The sequence below is a fragment of the Leucoraja erinacea genome, chromosome 4, assembly GCF_028641065.1.
Source record: "Leucoraja erinacea ecotype New England chromosome 4, Leri_hhj_1, whole genome shotgun sequence".
Lineage (NCBI taxonomy): Eukaryota > Metazoa > Chordata > Chondrichthyes > Rajiformes > Rajidae > Leucoraja > Leucoraja erinaceus.
The window spans coordinates 64,808,335-64,827,503 of record NC_073380.1 but is presented as its reverse complement, the minus strand read 5'-3'; the positions used below and the strand labels follow the sequence as shown (position 1 = coordinate 64,827,503).

At 44.6% G+C, this 19,169-nt stretch overlaps 1 protein-coding gene across 1 annotated transcript in view; it reads right to left on the bottom strand.

Moving 5' to 3' along the window:
• Positions 1 to 3,082: 3,082 nt before the first annotated feature.
• The window catches only part of LOC129696056 (potassium voltage-gated channel subfamily B member 2-like), a 148,963-nt gene continuing 132,876 nt past the window's right edge, over positions 3,083 to 19,169 (bottom strand). The window contains exon 2 of the mRNA XM_055633463.1: positions 3,083 to 8,434. Coding sequence (XP_055489438.1) covers positions 6,374 to 8,434 — 2,061 coding nt within the window. The 3' untranslated portion in view covers positions 3,083 to 6,373. The remainder of the gene's footprint in view (positions 8,435 to 19,169) is intronic.

Below are 19,169 nucleotides of genomic sequence, written 5' to 3'. Positions count from 1 at the left end.
GACATTGAGATTTCAACCTGGACTCCTTCAGATGAAGAAATGGTGATATTTTCCCAAATGAGGAAAGTATGCAACTCGAAGGGGAACCTGAAGGTTATGCTTTCCTCACGCGCCTGGTGCTCTTGTCCTTCTTAGTGGTAGAAGTTGCAAATTTGGAAGGTGCTGTCAGAGTAGCCATGCTGAGAAACTGCAGTACATTTAGTAGATGGTTCTCACTGCAGCCCTGTGTGCTAGCGGCTGAAAGAATAAATGTTCGGGTAATGGAGGGGGTATCAATCAAGCAGACTGCTTGGGCATGGATATCACTTCTTGAGAGTTATTGCTGATCCAGACAAGGGGAGAATATTTCATTATGCGCTTGCCTTGTGTCATGTAGATGGCAGAAAGGCATTGCAGTGTCAGGAGTTGAGACATTCACCACTGCATATCCTGCAGTTGTGAACAGTGTTTATATAGCTGGTCCAGTTAAGTCACTGGTCAATAATAATTCCCTGGATTTTTATGGAAGTGACTTAATAGTGGTGATACCAATGAATATCAAAAGTGGATGATCCATCTCTCTTTTGTTGGAGACAGTCATTGCCTGGGTGGCTAGTGCCACAAATGTTTCTTCTGACTTATCAGCCAATGCACAAAGGAGTTCTCAATTGAAGTTCATCAGTATTACAGTTGGGATGTCATCTGGTTCTACTGTCTTTGCTTTACATAGTGCTACCCCAATTTCTTGGAATGAATGGTTGATTTGGCTGAAGTCTAGCCTTTGTGATTGTGAGGATCTCAGTAGAAAGCTGCGATGGAACATTCCCCCAATAATTCTGAATGGATAACAGTTGCAATGTTTCAATGAGAAGGACAAACTGGGAACAACACCAGGTCCTGCTAATCCTAAAAGATGGGGATTTTCATGGAGCCACCTCCCATATATTTACCATAGCTGTTTATTTTTCCAACAATTAGATGCAACAAGACTGCGATTCTTTGATCTAGTCCTCTGATTAAGGAATTGCGTAGGTTTGTCCATTGCATGATGTTTTTGCTGTTTAGCATACGTGTAGTCCCATGTTGCAACTTCACCAACATGGTATCTCATCTTCAGGAGGACCTGGTGCTGTTCCCAGCTTATCCTTCTGATTGAACCTTGGTTGATTCTCTGGATTGATTATAATGATAGAGAAAAGGAAATTGAACACCACAAGGTTATAGATTGTGTATGTTTTGCTGCTGCTCTTGGTCTGCAAGACAACAAAGGGGTACTAAGATCTGTTCTGAATCTCTCATTTAACACAATTGCAGTTCCATGTAAAATGATACAGGGTGACCTCATTGTGAGGATGGGTCTCTTTGTCCACACTGACTGGTGGTTACTTCTACCAAAGTTGTCATAGATAGATGTGTCAGCAACAGTTAGGATGGTGAGGTTTTGCGGAGCAGGTCTTTAGATCTATTTACATCTTCTTCATCGAGCCTCAACACCTTGGTTCTTGGTTGGAGCTATGGAGCAGATGATGGAGCGACGGGAGGCAGAGTAAGAAGAGGACAGGAGACAACCGTAGGTCATCTTGTTGTTTATGATAAGCCGATTAGGCTGTATTTCAATGATTAACTTCATTTCAATATGGTTTTCATCTTGCCATCTCTCTGTGGCTGTCATCGCAGAGTGTTAGATGGTCTGACTGCAGCATGATGATGAACAATAGCAGTCTGGGCTTGTTGGCTAACATGACATTTATCATTCTGAGAGAACAGTGGATTTGTACTTCAAAAAGGTATTTCCTCCTCCATTTCATGTTGCTTCAGTAATCCTTTTCAAATAATAGATGGCTGGAGTATCAAATAACTTTGCCATCTGAAGCCATGCCAGTGCTACCTTTTCCTGCAAGGGAGAGGTGTGCTAATGACTGCTGCACAGCATGTTTGGTGACATTCTTATCATGATTGAAAAGCTTGCAGTGTGCAAACTGTGAAAGGTGGATGTGATTCATGGAGTAATAGCGTGCAAGTGTGCTTGACCATGTAGATTGTTTTTCACGAGGCATCCTCACACTGCTGCTTTTACCAGAGGACTTTAACTGGAGATTTACCAGGTCTCAATGTGTAAAAAAAAAAAAAAAAACATTTCCTCCTCAGTATTTCATCTGATACGGCGTCCAGTGCCTCCAGTTGCCTGTGCTCAGCAATGGCTTCCAGTCAACTGTTAGAGACCCCAGGAATGACTTTTGTGGCCAGTTCCAGCCATGTTAGAGGTGCAGGGGTTAGCTCAAACCTACACGAGCCACCAATGAGCCACTAGCCACTAATGACATTTGGCCTTGTTATGATTTTGTTGTGGCAATAATCAGAACAGTTAACACTGTCTGCTTTCTGGATTCATCAGTGTGCATTAACTGCATTAAAACGGCTCAGGTTAATCACATATTGCATGGCATATTTCCTTGTTTCGGCCAGTTTTTAACTTTAAGGTGCTTTCACATATTGTATTTGGTTCTCTCTCACGCTGAAAACTTGATCAAATGGAGGACTGTTGGATGAACAGGTCCCAGCTTTAAAGAGGTATAGGGCAGGGAAGTCTGGACATCCCAATTGCATTGGTGGAGGTGGTAGGCAATGGTTGGGGAATCTTAGGAACATAGGAAGATATGTTGAGGTATTGAGAGGTGGTTGGAGATATTAATGGTGGTTAGGGACAAAGAAGATTTTGGTGACAGGAGATGGAGGTTGGTGGTGGAGCTGTACTTGGATTAATATCTCTCAGGGATCTGTTGTGAGGAATGGACTGTTTCCAGACTGCCATGGCAGACTGCTTAAAGAACTGCTATATTTAAGAAGGAGTTAGATGTGGCCCTTGTGGCTAAGGGGATCAGAGGGTATGGAGAGAAGGCAGGTACGGGATACTGAGTTGGACGATCAGCCGTGATCATATTGAATGGCGGTGCAGGCTCGAAGGGCCGAATGGCCTACTCCTGCACCTAATTTCTATGTTTCTAACTCCGCTAAGAGTTTATCCTACACAATATATAGGTTACCTTATTTTACCTTAAATTAAGTCCTTTAATATGTTACAGATATGCCATGGGTCTGTGATGTTACTGTATATACGGATAATAATTGTAAAATGAGAGTGTAATTTCTTCAAGATTAAAGGAATATTTGCTAGAGATTACATATATGATAGTTTGAAAAATACATTTCAATTTTTCCTGATTGGTGTTTTTCATGATGATATCATCAGCTTTCCATTATTAACATTTTCTATTTACCTCACTAAGTTTTGAATAACGGCATGAGTATCTGAATAGAAGCTAACATTTGCCTGTCTTTAAAATGATCCTGGTAGATTAAAAGAAACACCGACAAAATCCCACCATTTTCATTCAAAATCTTTATTCTCTCGAGAATGATATATGAGACGTTAGCTTCTTTCCCAGTCACTTTTCCTTTACATGTGATACCCTGTTGTCTAGAGCCATTCCCATTTGCAGTGCTAAGCTATCTTGATTTCATATTGAACTATTTTGCCATTAAATTGCAAAAACCCCGTTTAATTTTCAAGATATGTTTTTGTTATTTGCAGAACAAGGGGTCACAGTTTAAGGATAAGGGGGAAATCTTTTAGCACCGAGATGATGAAAACATTTTTCACACAGAGAGTGGTGAATCTCTGTAATTCTCTGCCACAGAAGGTAGTTGAAGCCGGTTCATTGGCTATATTTAAGAGGGAGTTAGATGTGGCCCTTGTGGCTAAAGGGATCAGGGGGTATGGAGAGAAGGCAGGTACAGGATACTGAGTTGGATGATCAGCCATGATCATATTGAATGGCGGTGCAAGCTCGAAGGGCCGAATGGCCTACTCCTGCACCTATTTTCTATGTTTCTATAGCACTCAAGCCTTCACAGCAATCTGCTTGGCATAGCCAGCATCAAGATGGTGTCAAATGTAAAGATTTATTTTGGATCCTATAAAATATATTTTGCCATGTTGTTTAATAATAATGAAGCAAAAATGATATTATTTACTTGGTGAAAAGAAACATGATATTACTTCCACAAATAAGATATCAAACTCAAAAGACAGGTTAAACACATTCCATTATGGTCCCAATATGTTAGAACATACTTACATGTACAGAAAATCATTTAACAATTTAGATATACAATGGGATTAGTTTAGTTCATCAGAAAATCAATGCTCAAAATAAAATTGACCAATTAAAACTAACCTACAGATATACTTTCAGTACTTATTTGTTAATGAATTAGTACCCTGTAGTACAGAAATCATTCACAGTACACCATGAAACGATGACATTAAAGTGCAAATGGTATATGTGAAACTTTACATATTAGCAGTTATAGTATGTGTACAGCAACAAGAAAACAATCTGTGGGGAAGTTTACTCTGCGCATTATATGTAAAAACAAATTGTAAACTTTAGTATTATGAACAGTTTTACAGCTTTGTTACACATATGGCAGAGAGGAAATTTCTCCCTTTCATGAGAATTAATGACCATATATCAGGAATCTCAAGAATAAACTGTCAGATGGCTCCTTTGGAAATTTTCCACATGTAGGTAGTTTGAATTCTGATAAGTCATTAATTTTGAGGAATTGCAAATATGTTAAATTATTTATCTAGTGATGGATAAGAATGTACATAAACCAACACGTAACATTAAAACGGGAGTCAGCTAGGTTTAGAAGGGCAACGTAGCATGATCATTCCCTTGAAAACTGTTAATGGTAGTCTGTTAATGGTAGTCTCGGGATCTCCAAAGTACACAAATATATTATTTGAATAACCCATAAAAATAGAATTCTGACAAGAAAAATACAGTTTATCCATTTATAATGACTATTTGGCAAGTATTAATATAAGATAAATTTGTGAGAGTCCAATGCTGCACATTTTGATTCCTGGTCATTAAATCTTCCCCATTCTTTCAAAACTAAGATTTAACAAAAATATAGTAACTAACAGATTTGTGCAAATCTTAACTTAATATTTTTATTACAAATAAATATTGCCCAAGTAAAATAGTTTCTGCCCCATTTTTAATGAACATTTACACAATCAGAATAGAATGAAATCTAGTTCTGGAATTTCCTCCATGAATATAAAAGGGTAATTACCGGTAAGTCCAAAGTGATCGCATGCTCCCCCATCAGACCAAACTGTAAATGATCCTAAGTGTTGACTGAAGCTAATTAAGCCCAAATGTAAATTTTCAAAAATTCAGCACTGTCAACCATTCTAACCTAATATATAGTTTAGAACCAATATGGTCTTGTGACATGGGCTTGGATGATATACTGTAAAAAGAGGAAGAGATTTTCCCCCTTGGACACTCCATAGCAAGCAGCAATTAGTTCTCTGTCGGTTTCTTCGCAGAATATGAAATATTTTGAACTATACTCTCCTTGCAGAGAAAATGAGTCATCCTTCACATTTTCATAAAGGTGTATTAAATCTGTACTGGTTGGGCATGTCCAAGAATGTAATCCATACCGGTCAATGGTTTTGCTCGATTCATGTGACCATTGGTGCGTGCATATTTGAGAATCTGGCCATTTTGTGATGAATCATCTTACCCCTGAACTGGAGGAAACTTACTTCCTTGGCGCTGGGCACACAAGCAGATTTATAGAGGAGAACTTGCTGAAGGATGTGGTTTCAGTAGATTCATTTAAAAGATTGCAGACTCTTTGACGTATTGGATTTGTAAGCATCGGTTATTTGTTAAAAGTTACCTTTTTTGCTATTCATTTTATTTGTACCCAGATTTCACATGTATCCAGTCACAAATCTGGAGGAAATTCCAGGTTGATATAATTGTTATTTCACATTACTGGTTGCAACTTTGCAACAAGACTTTATAAACATCCTCCAGGCAGTGTGCCGTGAAGGGGAAACGTGTGCATCAGAATAACTTATCTGTAATTGCTTGATTTCATGAATTCTTGGCATATTCCCAACTATTTACAACAAATTATATTTTACAGGCTCTAAGCACCTCTGTTTTACATTGGTTCCTAAATCATGCATGTACAGCCTGCCCTCCCTTTGTGAAAATCCTAAAATATTCTAGTGTAATTAATTTATGGTAGCATAAAAGGATTCTAGTCTCATTAGCGAAAAGGTGATAACATCTCCAAACTATATAATACATGTGCTCCATTTGGAACTCTTAGTTTTTCCTGTTATTCTCATATTCATCATCCACAGAGATGTACTCTCTGACTGTTTGGGTCAAACAGCAGCTGGTTTAAAAGATTCATCATGCCATGCAAAAATACCTTACGCATAAATTATGCCATTTCATTTTCTTATTAGATTTCTAAAGAACCAGAAAAATTATTTTCACTTTCTCCATAGTCACATGCTGGTTTCACAAGAGGATGAATAACCTGCTTCCCCAGGTTTAACATGAATTTCTGGTGTAAACATATGATTTTCCAGCTTGTATCCAGCCTGAATACTGTCTTTGCTGTCTCCTGCTACACTAGATGTGCAGTTTGGACCGGTATGTTTTGGAGTTACAGCGCCCACTACAGACATATCTTCAATGTGGTTTTCATTGTGGCTGTGCTTATCATGCTCTGCAGAAGAGTAGTTCTGTCTACATTCCTGCTGATTATAAAGCTGAGTCTTTTCTTCCACCAGTAATCCTTCATCTTCACCACTGTCTATGTCAATGCAACTCTTTCTCCCTGTTGTTTGGAATGCAAAAAGTCTTTGTTTACCCAGTACTTGTGGTGATCCTTGACTAGACATCTGGTGGAAAGATGCCATATCAGTAATCATAGGGAGACTGTCATCCTGGGGAGTGTGTTCTTCCAGCAGAATTATGCTAATATGTTTAGGTGCAGATACTGATACGTCCGTCACTATCACGGGCGGTGGTGTTTGAGGAGCGTCACTTTTAATTTCCATAAAATTAACTTTAAGTGATCTAGATTTCAAAGGGTTCCTGCCCTTCAGTGAGCTCTTTGGACTTTCCACTGTGTTGTTTAAGGTGGAGGATACTGGCTGCTCGAAGCAAAAACTTTTGTTGTCTTCACCAGAACTATCTTTGAACTTGGAGTTTTCGCCAGTCTGATACTCACTGAGAGGACCAGTGGCAGAAATCCAGCTCCGATGAGCTTGTTCAGGTAATTTTGAAGGGTGTGAAAACCTATCCGCTTCAGTGAAGTCAGCGGTACAACTAGCAAAGCTATCAATGCTAGATATGCTCCTCATGTCCATAATTGGTTCTGTGGGAGCAGTGAGCAATGGGTCAGTTGAGCTAGGAACCACTTCCATTTCAAGTTCTTCTTCACGTGCAGGAGATTTAATAGATTGTTCTGGCTTGTCATTGGTAAGATTTGGCTGAGATTGTGTCTTTGTCATTTGATTGTATATTTGTTCCAGCTTTTGAGCATTCAGATGTTGTGGGCTGGGGGTGGGGTTATTCAACCGCTCACTTGATGTATGCTGGCTTAGTTCCTGGTATTTAGACTCATAAGATTTATTGGAGCTAGTTTCAGACATCGCCCACTTCCATTTGCTTGGTGAAAGATGATTGTCCACGTGTTTTTCTTGTTTAATCAAACTATCAACCCCTTTATCAACCACAACATCCATGAGTTCCATGTTGCGAGCAAATGCATCTTTCAAGTTCATGGAAACAATACTTCCATTTCTTTTGGCTCTCTCAAGGGCTTCTCTTCTCTTAATTGCTTTCTCTTGCCTTTTCTGTTCTTTGTAAAACTCTGAGAAATTGTTTACGATGATTGGTATGGGCAGAGCTATTACCAACACTCCAGCAATGCAACAAAGTCCTCCAACTATTTTGCCTAATAGTGTTTTGGGATAAATGTCCCCATATCCCACTGTTGTCATAGTGATAGTCGCCCACCAGAAAGATGCAGGAATACTTGTAAACTTTGTTGCGTCTTCATCTTTTTCAGCAAAAAACACCAAGCTTGAAAATATCATAATGCCCATTGCCAAAAACAATATGAGCAAACCTAATTCATTATAGCTCCGTCGGAGAGTAAATCCCAGTGACTGTAGTCCTGTTGAATGTCGGGCTAGTTTAAGAATTCTCAGTATCCTCATAATACGGAATATTTGAACAACTCGTCTAACATTTTGGAATTGGAGCACACTCTTGTTTGACTCTGTGAGAAAAATAGTGATATAATATGGCAAGATGGCCAAAAGATCAATTACATTCAATGGGCCTTTAAAAAATTTCCATTTATTTGGCGATGATAAGAAACGTAAAAGGTACTCCATAGTGAACCATGCGATGCAGACTGCTTCAACGTGGGCAAGTTGTGGATTGTCATTGGCGTGTCCAAACTCATCCGTGCCCTGAAGTTCAGGAAGAGTGTTGAGAGACAAGGCAATAGTTGACAACACAATGAACAAGATGGATATGATGGCCAAAATCTGCAAGATACAAAAGCACATAGAGAATTATTTAGTAAAACTCACTAATATATTTAATGGCTAGATTGGTTTTAACCTTCTTACAGGAAATAATGCTGAATTTTTGCAGCATAATGCACGGAAGCTTTTAAAAACATAAATCAATCACAATATAATTTGAGATAACATCGATTTCCAAAAAACTGGAAAACAGCTGTTTAAAACAGTCTGAAGATGTCACCAATCCATGTTCTCATGCTAACAGTTACTCCAGTACTTTGAGTCTTTTTTTTGTAATCCAGCATTCCTTGTTTTGACAATTTTAACATTTTAACATTTTATCTTTAAATTTTAACAATGACAAGAATACACACGGAGTAATTTATTAATAATGTAAAAGAGTAAATCTAGAAATTAAATGTCTCTGCTTAAATGCACATATTGTGAAGTCACGGAATTAATGATCAAGGCTGCACTAATGAGCAGGCTTCACTAACGAATGGAATACTGTCAGGAACATTCCTCGTCAGGAGTGCACATTTGTGAAATGGGTCCCACAATTTTACCTTCAAAGACGACAAATACTAGTGTTAACTGAAACACATTGTTATTGACTGGAATAATATGTCAAGAACCAGGAAAGATGAAAGGTGCCTGTTATTATATTTCGCAGAATTTTTCAGCAGGCAGTTACATTAGACACCACAACAGCACTTCACCGATAAAGTAACAAATGAATGATCACTTAATGGTAGAATGCAACTGCTTTATTTTATTTTTCTCTTGAAAAAGGCTTGTGTATTTCAAATTACATTAGTAATGGAGAATGTGATGGTGGATGACAGTTGCACTGAAGGCAAATAGGGTGTTTGTTTCAGATGTACAGTATGTTGCATACTTGTAAATAAAAGTTTAAACCCCCTGAACAATGAGCAAACACATTCAGAATACAGGTGCACAACCTTTTATCCGAAGATCCAAATAACGAAAACCTCCGAATAGCGACATTTTTTCAGTCCTTGAAAAAAGGTCCTTGAAAACGTTCACGGAGGGCGGCCCGCAGAGGTGACAGAGGAACCTCCGGTCGGTCCTCGAAGAAAGGGGAACTAAATCCCCATCCATAAAAGAGAAGGTGAGGGTATATTGCGCGGGAGGGTTAATAATTGACAATATGCTGCTGTCTGCCCGCTGAGTTAAAAAAGTTCCCACGGTAGACTCACGATACACAGTGTATCGTGAGTCTTGCGTGGGAACTTTTTTAACTCAGCGGGCAGGGAGCTGCAGATTGTCGCTCCCTTCAGTTTCACCCCACCTACACCCCTCTGCTTCCCGGCCATGTGTGTGACCCCTTCCCTCCCCTCTCCAGCTCCCCGCCCATTGCACCGGCGCGGGGGCTTTGCACTGTCTTCACGTCGGCAATGCCAGTCACCGGAGACGTCAGGACCAACGGGACACCGACCCCCAGGCCCACTGCAAGCACGGAGATCCCAGAGACCCACAGCCAGCAGCAGCCCAGCCCCGTTCCAACTCCAGAGGAAAACTGCAAACTAGCGGGAGACATCGGGACCACCAGGAGCCGCTCCCCGATGGGCCACTACGGCGACAAGTGGCAGTTCGCCCACAGCCCGAGCTGTGCCCCCTCATCGGGACACCGACCCCCAGGCCCACTGCAAGCACGGAGATCCCAGATCAGCAACTCCAGCCCAGCCCCGCTCCAACTCCAGAGGGGCAGAAACTGATGGTGCGCAAGGTGCGTCTTGTTCTTGAGGTCGCGCAGCTCGGGCTGTGGGCGAACTGCCACTTGTCGCCGTAGCGGCCCATCGGGGAGCGGATTCCTCTGGAGTTGGGGGTGGGGGGGAGGGGGAGGGGGGTATTGTGCTGTTTGATCGCCCCCTGCTATCCCAGGGACAGGGAAACAAGACGTTCACCGAGGGCGGCCCGCAGAGGTGACAGCGGAACCTCCGGTCGGTCCTCGACGAAAGGGGAACTAAATCCCCATTCATAAAAGAGAAGGTGAGGGTACATTGACCGGGAGAGTACGAATCCCAAGACAAAGTTGAGTGAGCGTTCACCGAGGGTGGCCCGCAGAGGTGACAGCGGAACCTCAGGTCGGTCCTGGAAGAAAGGGGAACTAAATCCCCATCCATAAAAGAGAAGGTGAGGGTATATTGCGCGGGAGGGTTAATATTTGACTACCTGCTGCTGTCTGCCCGCTGAGTTAAAAAAATTCCCACGTTTGACTCACGATACACAGTGTATCGTGAGTCTTGCGTGGGAACTTTTTTATCTCAGCGGGCAGGGAGCTGCAGATTGTCGCTCCCTTCAGTTTCACCCCACCTACACCCCTCTGCTTCCCAGCCATGTGTGTGACCCCTTCCCTCCCCTCTCCAGCTCCCCACCCATTGCACCGGCGTGGGGGCTTTGCACTGTATTCACGTCGGCAATGCCAGTCACCGGAACGTACAGGACCAACGGGACACCGGCCCCCGGGACTGCAAGCACGGAGATCCCAGAGACCCACAGCCAGAGCTCCAGAGGAAAACTGCAAACTAGCGGGAAACATCGGGACCACCAGAACCGACCCCGATGGGCCGCTACGGCGAAAAGTGTCAGTTCGCCCAAGGCTGTCGAGGTGTGCCCCCTGTCGTACATTGTACCCCCAGCTCCCACTGCAAGCACGGAGATCCCAAATCAGCAACTCCAGCCCAGTCATGCTCCAACTCCAGAGGGGCAGCAATGCTGCTGGTGCGCAAGGATGCGTCTTGTTCTGGGATTATGGGGCGAACTGCCACTTGTCGCCATAGCGGCCTATCGGGGAGCGGATTCCTCTGGAGTTGGGGGTGGGGGGGAGGGGGAGGGGGGGGGGGGTATGTGCTGTTTGCTCGCCCCCTGGTATCCCAGGGACAGGGAGCAGGACGTTATATTTGCTTTACAGAGGTGACAGAAGAATCTCCTGCAATGCGAAACGAGGAAGCTCGGGTCGGCGAAAATCCCCATTCATAAAAGAGAGGTCAAGGGTTTTGACCGGGAGAGTAGATCCCAAGACAAAGTTGATGAGCGTTCACCGAGGGTGGCCCCAGAAGTGACAGCGGAACCTCGGATCGGTCAGTCAGAGAGGGGAACTCAAAAAAGAAGTGGAGGGTATATTGCGCGGGAAGGTACCTGGCCTACCTGGAAGAAACCCGGTCATTTTTCTAAAGGATGTCGTCGGCACAACAAAGCTGGAGTTTTTACGTCTCTGCTGCACACGGATATAAGAGTGTGAAAATGTCGCCTTAGGCCGCCTAAGGGCATGTAGCCCCGCTAGGGTGACATGAGTGCAAGAGGTGATTCAATGCTGCGGGCACATTTACAAATTCAGGACTTCATACAGACATTTATTCTGCAAGAAAAAAACTACACTGAAGACTCAAACTCGCGACCCAACTGCCAGGATCAAGGCGCAAAACAGATCTTGCGGATATGAGCCGGGCTCGCTGAGCCAGCCATTCTGCTACGCTAAAAAATTTCCATTCCGAAGACCGACAAATTCCAAATTACGAAAAGTGTCTGGTCCCAAGGCTGTCGGATAAAAAGGTTGTGCACCTGTAGTACATTGTAGTAAAGCTCCCATTGTTACACAAATTAAAAAATGTCTTCAATTCTCTCCATGTCATGGCCAGACACTAATGAGACTCATCAATACCATCAATGTTATTAATATAGATTTTTTCCTGGGATTATTAAAATAATTATTTGTGATAAATGGTGGAAATATAAAAGGCATTATGAGAGATGAGGGACTAGCTTTATTCTTGCTGCTCTAAAATGGTACACATTAAAGCAACCTTATATTTGCTTTACACTCTCCTGGAAGAATCTGGGGCAATGCGAAACCAGGAAGCAGCTCCAACCTGAAACGAAACATGGGCTCCCTGATGAGCTCAGCTGCGGACTACTCACGCTTTGTGGGAGAATACTGATGGCCTTCCCGAGCGTGGGGATTCGCTGTGACTCGCTGCTCAGTCTCAGTCACAGAGGCCGACGTCAGGAAATCCTTCCAGAGTCCGGTGAACCCCATCGGGAAAGCACCTGGGTCTGGGGGTATAGAGAGACCGTTCTAAAAACCTCCCGGACGCAACTGGCTCCAGCCCGTTTACGGGTTTTCAACCTGTCCCTGAGGTCTGAGGTTCCCACATCGCCAAAAGAGCATCAATTATACCAGTGCCCAAGAAGAAGCGCCTGACGTGGGGCTCAATGACTTTGTGACCAGTGGCACTAACGCCTGTGGTGATGAAGTGCGTCGAGAGGTTGAGGTTCCACTGGTGTTTGACCACTTGGACAACAAAACTCATGTGATCATGGCGAAAAATGGCCGTCAACAAAAACCTGGCCCCACTGGGGCTTGGATATCCGCCACAACAGGATCAATGGTGGATGTGAGAAAAGACTTGCTGGCCCTCCACTCATGGATGGGACCACTTGGACAACAAAAACTCATATGTCAGGGAAATGTTATTGTTTGTATGGCTGTACAAACAGCATTTAATTTAGCCTCATGGGGCTCAAATGACAAAAAATGGTTACCAAACTGTATTGTAGAACTGGGCATCCCTCTGCAATTGGATCCTCGACTTCCTCATCCACAGACCACAGTCTGTTCGTATTGGTGGAAATGTGTCAGACTCGATAACAATCAGCACGGGAGCACCTCAAGGCTGCGTGCTCAGCCCCCTGCTGTACTCACTCTATACTCATGACTGCGTAGCCGGTCATAGTGCGAAATCCATCATCAAGTTCGCTGACGACACCACTGTTGTGGGACGTATCACTGATGGGGATGAGTCCGAGTATAGAAGAGAGATTGAGCAACTGTCCTTATGGTGCCAGCAAAATAACCTGGCCCTCAACACCAGCAAAACCAAGGAACTGATTGTGGACTTTGGAAGGAGTAGGATGGAGACCCACAGTCCCGTTTATATCAATGGATCAATGGTTGAAAGGGTCAAGAGCTTCAAATTCCTGGGCATGCACATCTCTGAAGATCTTTCCTGGTTCGAGAACACTGATGCAATTATCAAGAAAGCACATCAGCGCCTCTACTTCCTGAGAAGATTATGGAGATTCGGTTTGTCAAGGAGGACTCTCTCTATCTTCTACAGGTGCACAGTAGAGAGCATGCTGACCGGTTGCATCGTGGCTTAGTTCGGCAACTTGAGCGCCCTGGAGAGGAAGAGACTACAAAAAGTAGTAAACACTGCCCAGTCCATCATCGGCTCTGACCTCCCTTCCATCGAGGGGCTTTTCTCCGGGTGCTCCAGTATCCTCCCACACTCCAAAGCCATACAGGGTAAGTAGGCTAATGGCTTCAGTAAGATTGTAAATTGTCCCTAGTGTGTTGGATAGTGTTGGTGTACAGGGTGATCGCTGATCTGCATGGACCTGGTGGGCTGAAGGGCCTGTTTCCACACAGTATCTCTAAAGTCTAAAGGCATGACTTGTCTTGAAGTCTAGATTTCAGATGTTTGCCAGACTCACCGAGGCTTTGCTGACCAGTGCACACTACGACCATTACTCAGAAAGGAAGCATGCAAATGTTTTGGCCCAAACAGTGGAGACTACTCCTGCTTATGTGCCTTTGCAGAGCAAGTACTCCTATAATGGCTGGAAATGTCCTTTCCGCACACCAGCCATCCTTGTGAATTCCACGTGAGATTCTCTGTTGGAACCTGTAGACTGTTGATATTCAACTAACTTCACAACTGTTAAACAGCAGGCAGAGCAAAGAAATTGTCACCTTTTTATACAAAGCTGTATGGTATAGGTTCACAATGCCCTAGAATGGTAATTGACTGTGCCATCAAATCTCTCTTCACAAAAACTTTACATTGTATTTCTAACTGGTTTTAATGTGATACGAGCAATTAAAATGCTCTTAAGTAGGGTTTTACTAATATTGTTAGAAAATGCCATTAAATATTAAGTTTGTGGTGGAAAATAAATACTATGGCAACTGACAGAGAATGTACTTCCCTTCCTTTAAAGCATTGAAAAGCTTTTACAATATTCTCTTACCACTTATCAGTACAAAATTGTGTTAATGCTTCTTGTCTGCCCTGTTACTGCAATTACTGAGTTATTTCAACAATAAATATTAAATAAAAATAGAAAATGTGATGCATGTGCTAGTTTTAAAGGAATAAGTGGGTTCAAGGATTGAACCCTCCTGAAATTAAGATTTACATGGCCAAATCATTAGCTTACCTTTCTCTTTATTATTTATTGATCTGTGGGAGGGAGGGGGAGATGGAGAGTGGGGAAGAGAAAGAGAAGGGAGGAGAGAGGAGGGGGAGAGAGAGGAGAGGAGAGGAGGAAAGGGGGGATAGAGGGGGAGGGGTGGAGGAGGGGGGGGGGAGAGGATGGTGGAGAGAGAGAGGAAGAGTGGGGAGATGGGGTGACTGGGTGGAAGGAGGGGGAGGGAGGTGGGTGGCGGCGGCAGAGGGAGGAGAGAGAGAGGAGGAGGGAGGGGGAGGGGTGGAGGGGGAGAGAGGAGGGGAAGAGAGGAGGGGGAGAGAGGGGGGGGGAGGAGGGGGGTAGAGGAGGGAGGTGATGGAGGAGGGGGAGGGGAGGAGGGGGGGAGAGAGGAGGGGGGGAGAAAGGAGAGGGAAGGGAGGGGAGAAGGGGGAGGGGGGGTGGAGGAGGGAGGGGGGGTAGTGTGGAGGTGGGGCAGAGGGGTGGAGGGGAGGCAGAGAGAGAGAGGGGGGGGGAGGATGGGATGGGGAGAGGAGGGGCGGGAGGGAGGAGAGAGAGTAGAGGGAAGAGGGGGGGGGATAGACGAGAGGAAGAGAGGAGGAGGAGGGGGAGGGGAGGAAAGGGGAGGGGAGGAGGAGGGGAGGGAGGAGAAGGGGGAAGAGGAGGAGGGAGGGAAAAGAGGAAGCGGGATAGGAGGGGAGCCGGGCGAGCGAGCGAGCAGGCTGCGAAAAGCGGAGAGAGGGAGGCCGGGGAAAAGAGAAAGAGAGCTCTAGTACAGGGCCCGACTCTAGTGGAGGGGGCGGGGGGGGGAGGAGGGGGTGGAGGTGGGGAGGAGGAGGAGGGGGAGGGGGGGGGGGGGAGGGGGGGGGTAGGGGGGGGGAGGAGGGGGGAGGAGGGGGGAGGGGAGGGGGGGGGGGGGGGGAGGGGGGGAGGGGGGGGGGAGGGGAGGGGGGGGGGGGGGGGAGGGGGGGGGGGGGGGGGGGGGGGGAGGGGGGGGGAGGAGGGGGGAGGGGGGGAGGAAGGGGGGCGGGGAGGGGGAGGGGGGGGGGAGGAGGGGGGGGGGGAGGAGGAGGGGGAGGGAGAGGGGGAGGAGAGGGGGGTAGTTGTTACCGAACTAAACTCACTGTGGAATGAATCCATTAACGGAGCCACTCTGCTGCTGGATTCTAAGTTGTCCCTGCCTTCCCTCTGGAAGCCCCCTCGTCCCCATCAGATGCCGAGTTCCCAGAGCCCTGGTTAAATGCGGGGGCCACTCACAGTTAAGTCTGTGAAAGCGGCCTCATCAGAGACTATGAGCAGCAGCAGGGTTCACTATGGGAAAGACCATTGTGCCTATTGTAGTGGGTGGCTGCTCATTCCCTTATCGCCCTTTACCCCGCCCGCCCGTCACCTTATCAGGATTCAATTAGAATTCCAGCCAGAATCTGCTGCTGCCATCAGATACCGTATGAATCCGCTATGAAGGAGTCCACTGGCCTGACAATGTCAGAACCTTCTAAGGTTTCACCAGATTATGACATGTCATGTGTAGGAAGGGTCTACAGATGCTGGTTTAAACTGAAGATAGACAAAAAGCTGCAGAAACTGAGCGGGTCAAAGAGCATCTCTGGAGAAAAAGAATAGGTGGCGTTTTGGGTCGAGACTCTTCTTCACACTGAGAGTCAGGGGAAAGAGATATGAGAGATATAGACCATGATACAGAAAGATATAGAACAAATGAATGAAAGATATGCAAAAATGTAACGGTGATAAAAGGAAACAGGACATTGTTAGGTGAAAACCAGTTACAGACAATGAGACTCAACAAGAAGACTTTAAAGCTAGTACATCGGGCAGGGAATGGATATAGAGAGGTAGGAGATACAAGGGTTACTTGAGGTTAAATAAATTAATATACTGCTGGATTGTAAGCTGCCCAAGCAAAACATGAGACGTTGTTCCTCCAAGTTGCATTTGGCCTCACTCTGTCATGATGGACTTAGCCAGGTTGAGATTCCTCAACTTCACTTCATACTTAAAAATCAGTAGCTTTATTTAAAAAATCAAGGAATTAGTTTAAATGTTAGAATTGCTTGTTTCACTTTAAAATAACATTGTATACTTTTTCTAAATGTTCCAATAGGATTCATACATTTTGTATTTTGTAATTAACAATTAGATAGTCACATTCGGCATCAAGTTTACAGTTCTTAAAACTGTAGAATTTAAAATCAAATTAGAATTGGTTTCATTTTCTCAACTTTTTCTACTCAAGCAATAGTTCAGTAACTGATAGTTAATGAAGAAAATTAATTGTTGATAATGTATCCAGTTTAATTTTAGTCAGCATTATCTTCAAGTAGATTGCTGCAAACAATTGCCTTGGAAGAAGCATTGTAGTAATGGAGACACAAGAGACTGCAGATGCTGATATCTTGAGCAGAACACAAGCGCTGGAGGAACTCAGCAGGTCAGGCAGCATCACTGGAGGGAATGGATAGATGACGACTCGGGTCAAGACCATTCTTCAAGACTGATCCTGTCTGAAGAAGAATCCTGGCCTAAAATGCCGCTTGTCCATTCCCTCCACAGATGCTGCCCGACACGCTGAGTTCCTCCAGCACTTTGTGTTTTGTTCAGCATAGTTGATGTCAGTTGAACAGTGCAGTGCCTCAAAGTCATGCCAAGTAGCCATTTCAAAAACGTGTTTGTTTTATTCTTGAAGCACGCTGAAGTCACACTACAGGGGAACAACATGGATAAGCCAAAACACAATAATTTAATAATATTGTCACAATACTTTTACCCTCTCCTCAAAAAGGCAAAATAATTATGAGTGCAGGCAGGTGGGACTAAGGGAAAAAAGTTGTTCGGCACGGACTTGTAGGGCCGAGTTGGCCTGTTTCCGTGCTGTAATTGTTATATGTTATATGTTATATGTTATCTCTTCTCCCCTGAAGCAGGTCGGTCGGGCACAGTTGCCAGAAGCTGAAAACTAAATATTGCAGCGGGAAAACGGCGCCTGCGGTTCTGGCAAAAGCCGGCATTCTGCTCTGTCTGGGCGGTGAGTGAGGGTGAAGGGGGAGTGGGGGCGAAAGGGGGGAGGGGAGGGGGGAGAGGGAAGGGGAGGATGGGGGAGAGAGGTGGAGTGGGGGGGGGGTTATTGGAGTGAGCGGGTGGGCGGGCGTTGGAAGCCAGCTGCGGGAGGCGTGTCGCGAGCGTACTTGGAAGTATACTGGAGGCAGGTGGGCCTGGAATGGTCGGCATGTGGGCATTGTGATGTCAGCAGCTGCTGATTTAAAGAAAACAGTAAGTTTTGTGAAGGATTTTATTGAAAGGTTTCGACAAGGTCCCACATAAGAGATTAGTATACAAACTTAAAGCACACGGTATTGGGGGTTCAGTATTGATGTGGATAGAGAACTGGCTGGCAGACAGGAAGCAAAGAGTAGGAGTTAACGGGTCTTTTTCAGAATGGCAGGGAGTGACTAGTGGGGTACCGCAAGGCTCAGTGCTGGGACTCCAGCTATTTACAATATATATTAGTGATTTGGATGAGGGAATTAAATGCAACATCTCCAAGTTTGCGGATGACACGAAGCTGGGGGGCAGTGTTAGCTGTGTGGAGGATGCTAGGAGGCTGCAAGATGACTTGGATAGGCTGGGTTAGTGGGCAAATGCATGGCAGATGCAGTATAATGTGGATAAATGTGAGGTTATCCACTTTGGTGGCACAAACAGGAAAGTAGACTATTACCTGAATGGTGGCCGATTAGGAAAAGGGGAGATTCAACGAGACCTGGGTGTCATGGTCATTGAAAGTAGGCATGCAGGTGCAGCAGGCAGTGAAGAAAGCGAATGGTATGTAAGCATTCATAGCAAAGGTTTTGAGTATAGGAGCAGGGAGGTTCTACTGCAACTGTACAGGGTCTTGGTGAGACCACACCTGGAGTTTTGTGTACAGTTTTGGTCTCCTAATCTGAGGATGGACATTCTTGCCATAGAGGGAGTACAGAGAAATTTCACCAGACTGATTCTTGGGATGTCAGGACTTTCATATGAAGAAAGACTGGATAGACTCGGCTTGTACTTGCTAGAATTTAGAAGATTGAGGGGGGATCTTATAGAGACTTACAAAATTCTTAAGTGGTTGGACAGGCTAGATGCAGGAAGATTGTTCCCGATGTTGGGGAAGTCCAGAACAAGGGGTCACAGTTTAAGGATAAAGGGGAAATCTTTTAGGACTGAGATGAGAAAAAACATTTTTTACACAGAGAGTAGTGAATCTCTGGAATTCTCTGCCACAGAAGGTAGTTGAGGCCAGTTCATTGGCTATATTTAAGGGGGGGTTAGATGTGGCCCTTGTGGCTAAAGGGATCAGGGGGTATGGAGAGAAGGCAGGTACAGGATACTGAGTTGGATGATCAGCCATGATCATATTGAATGGCGGTGTAGGCTCGATTTTCTATGTTTCTATGTAAAATGTGTACAGAAAAATTACCAAATTTAATGAGGAGTGGATATGCGAATGTAAAACTAAAATCGC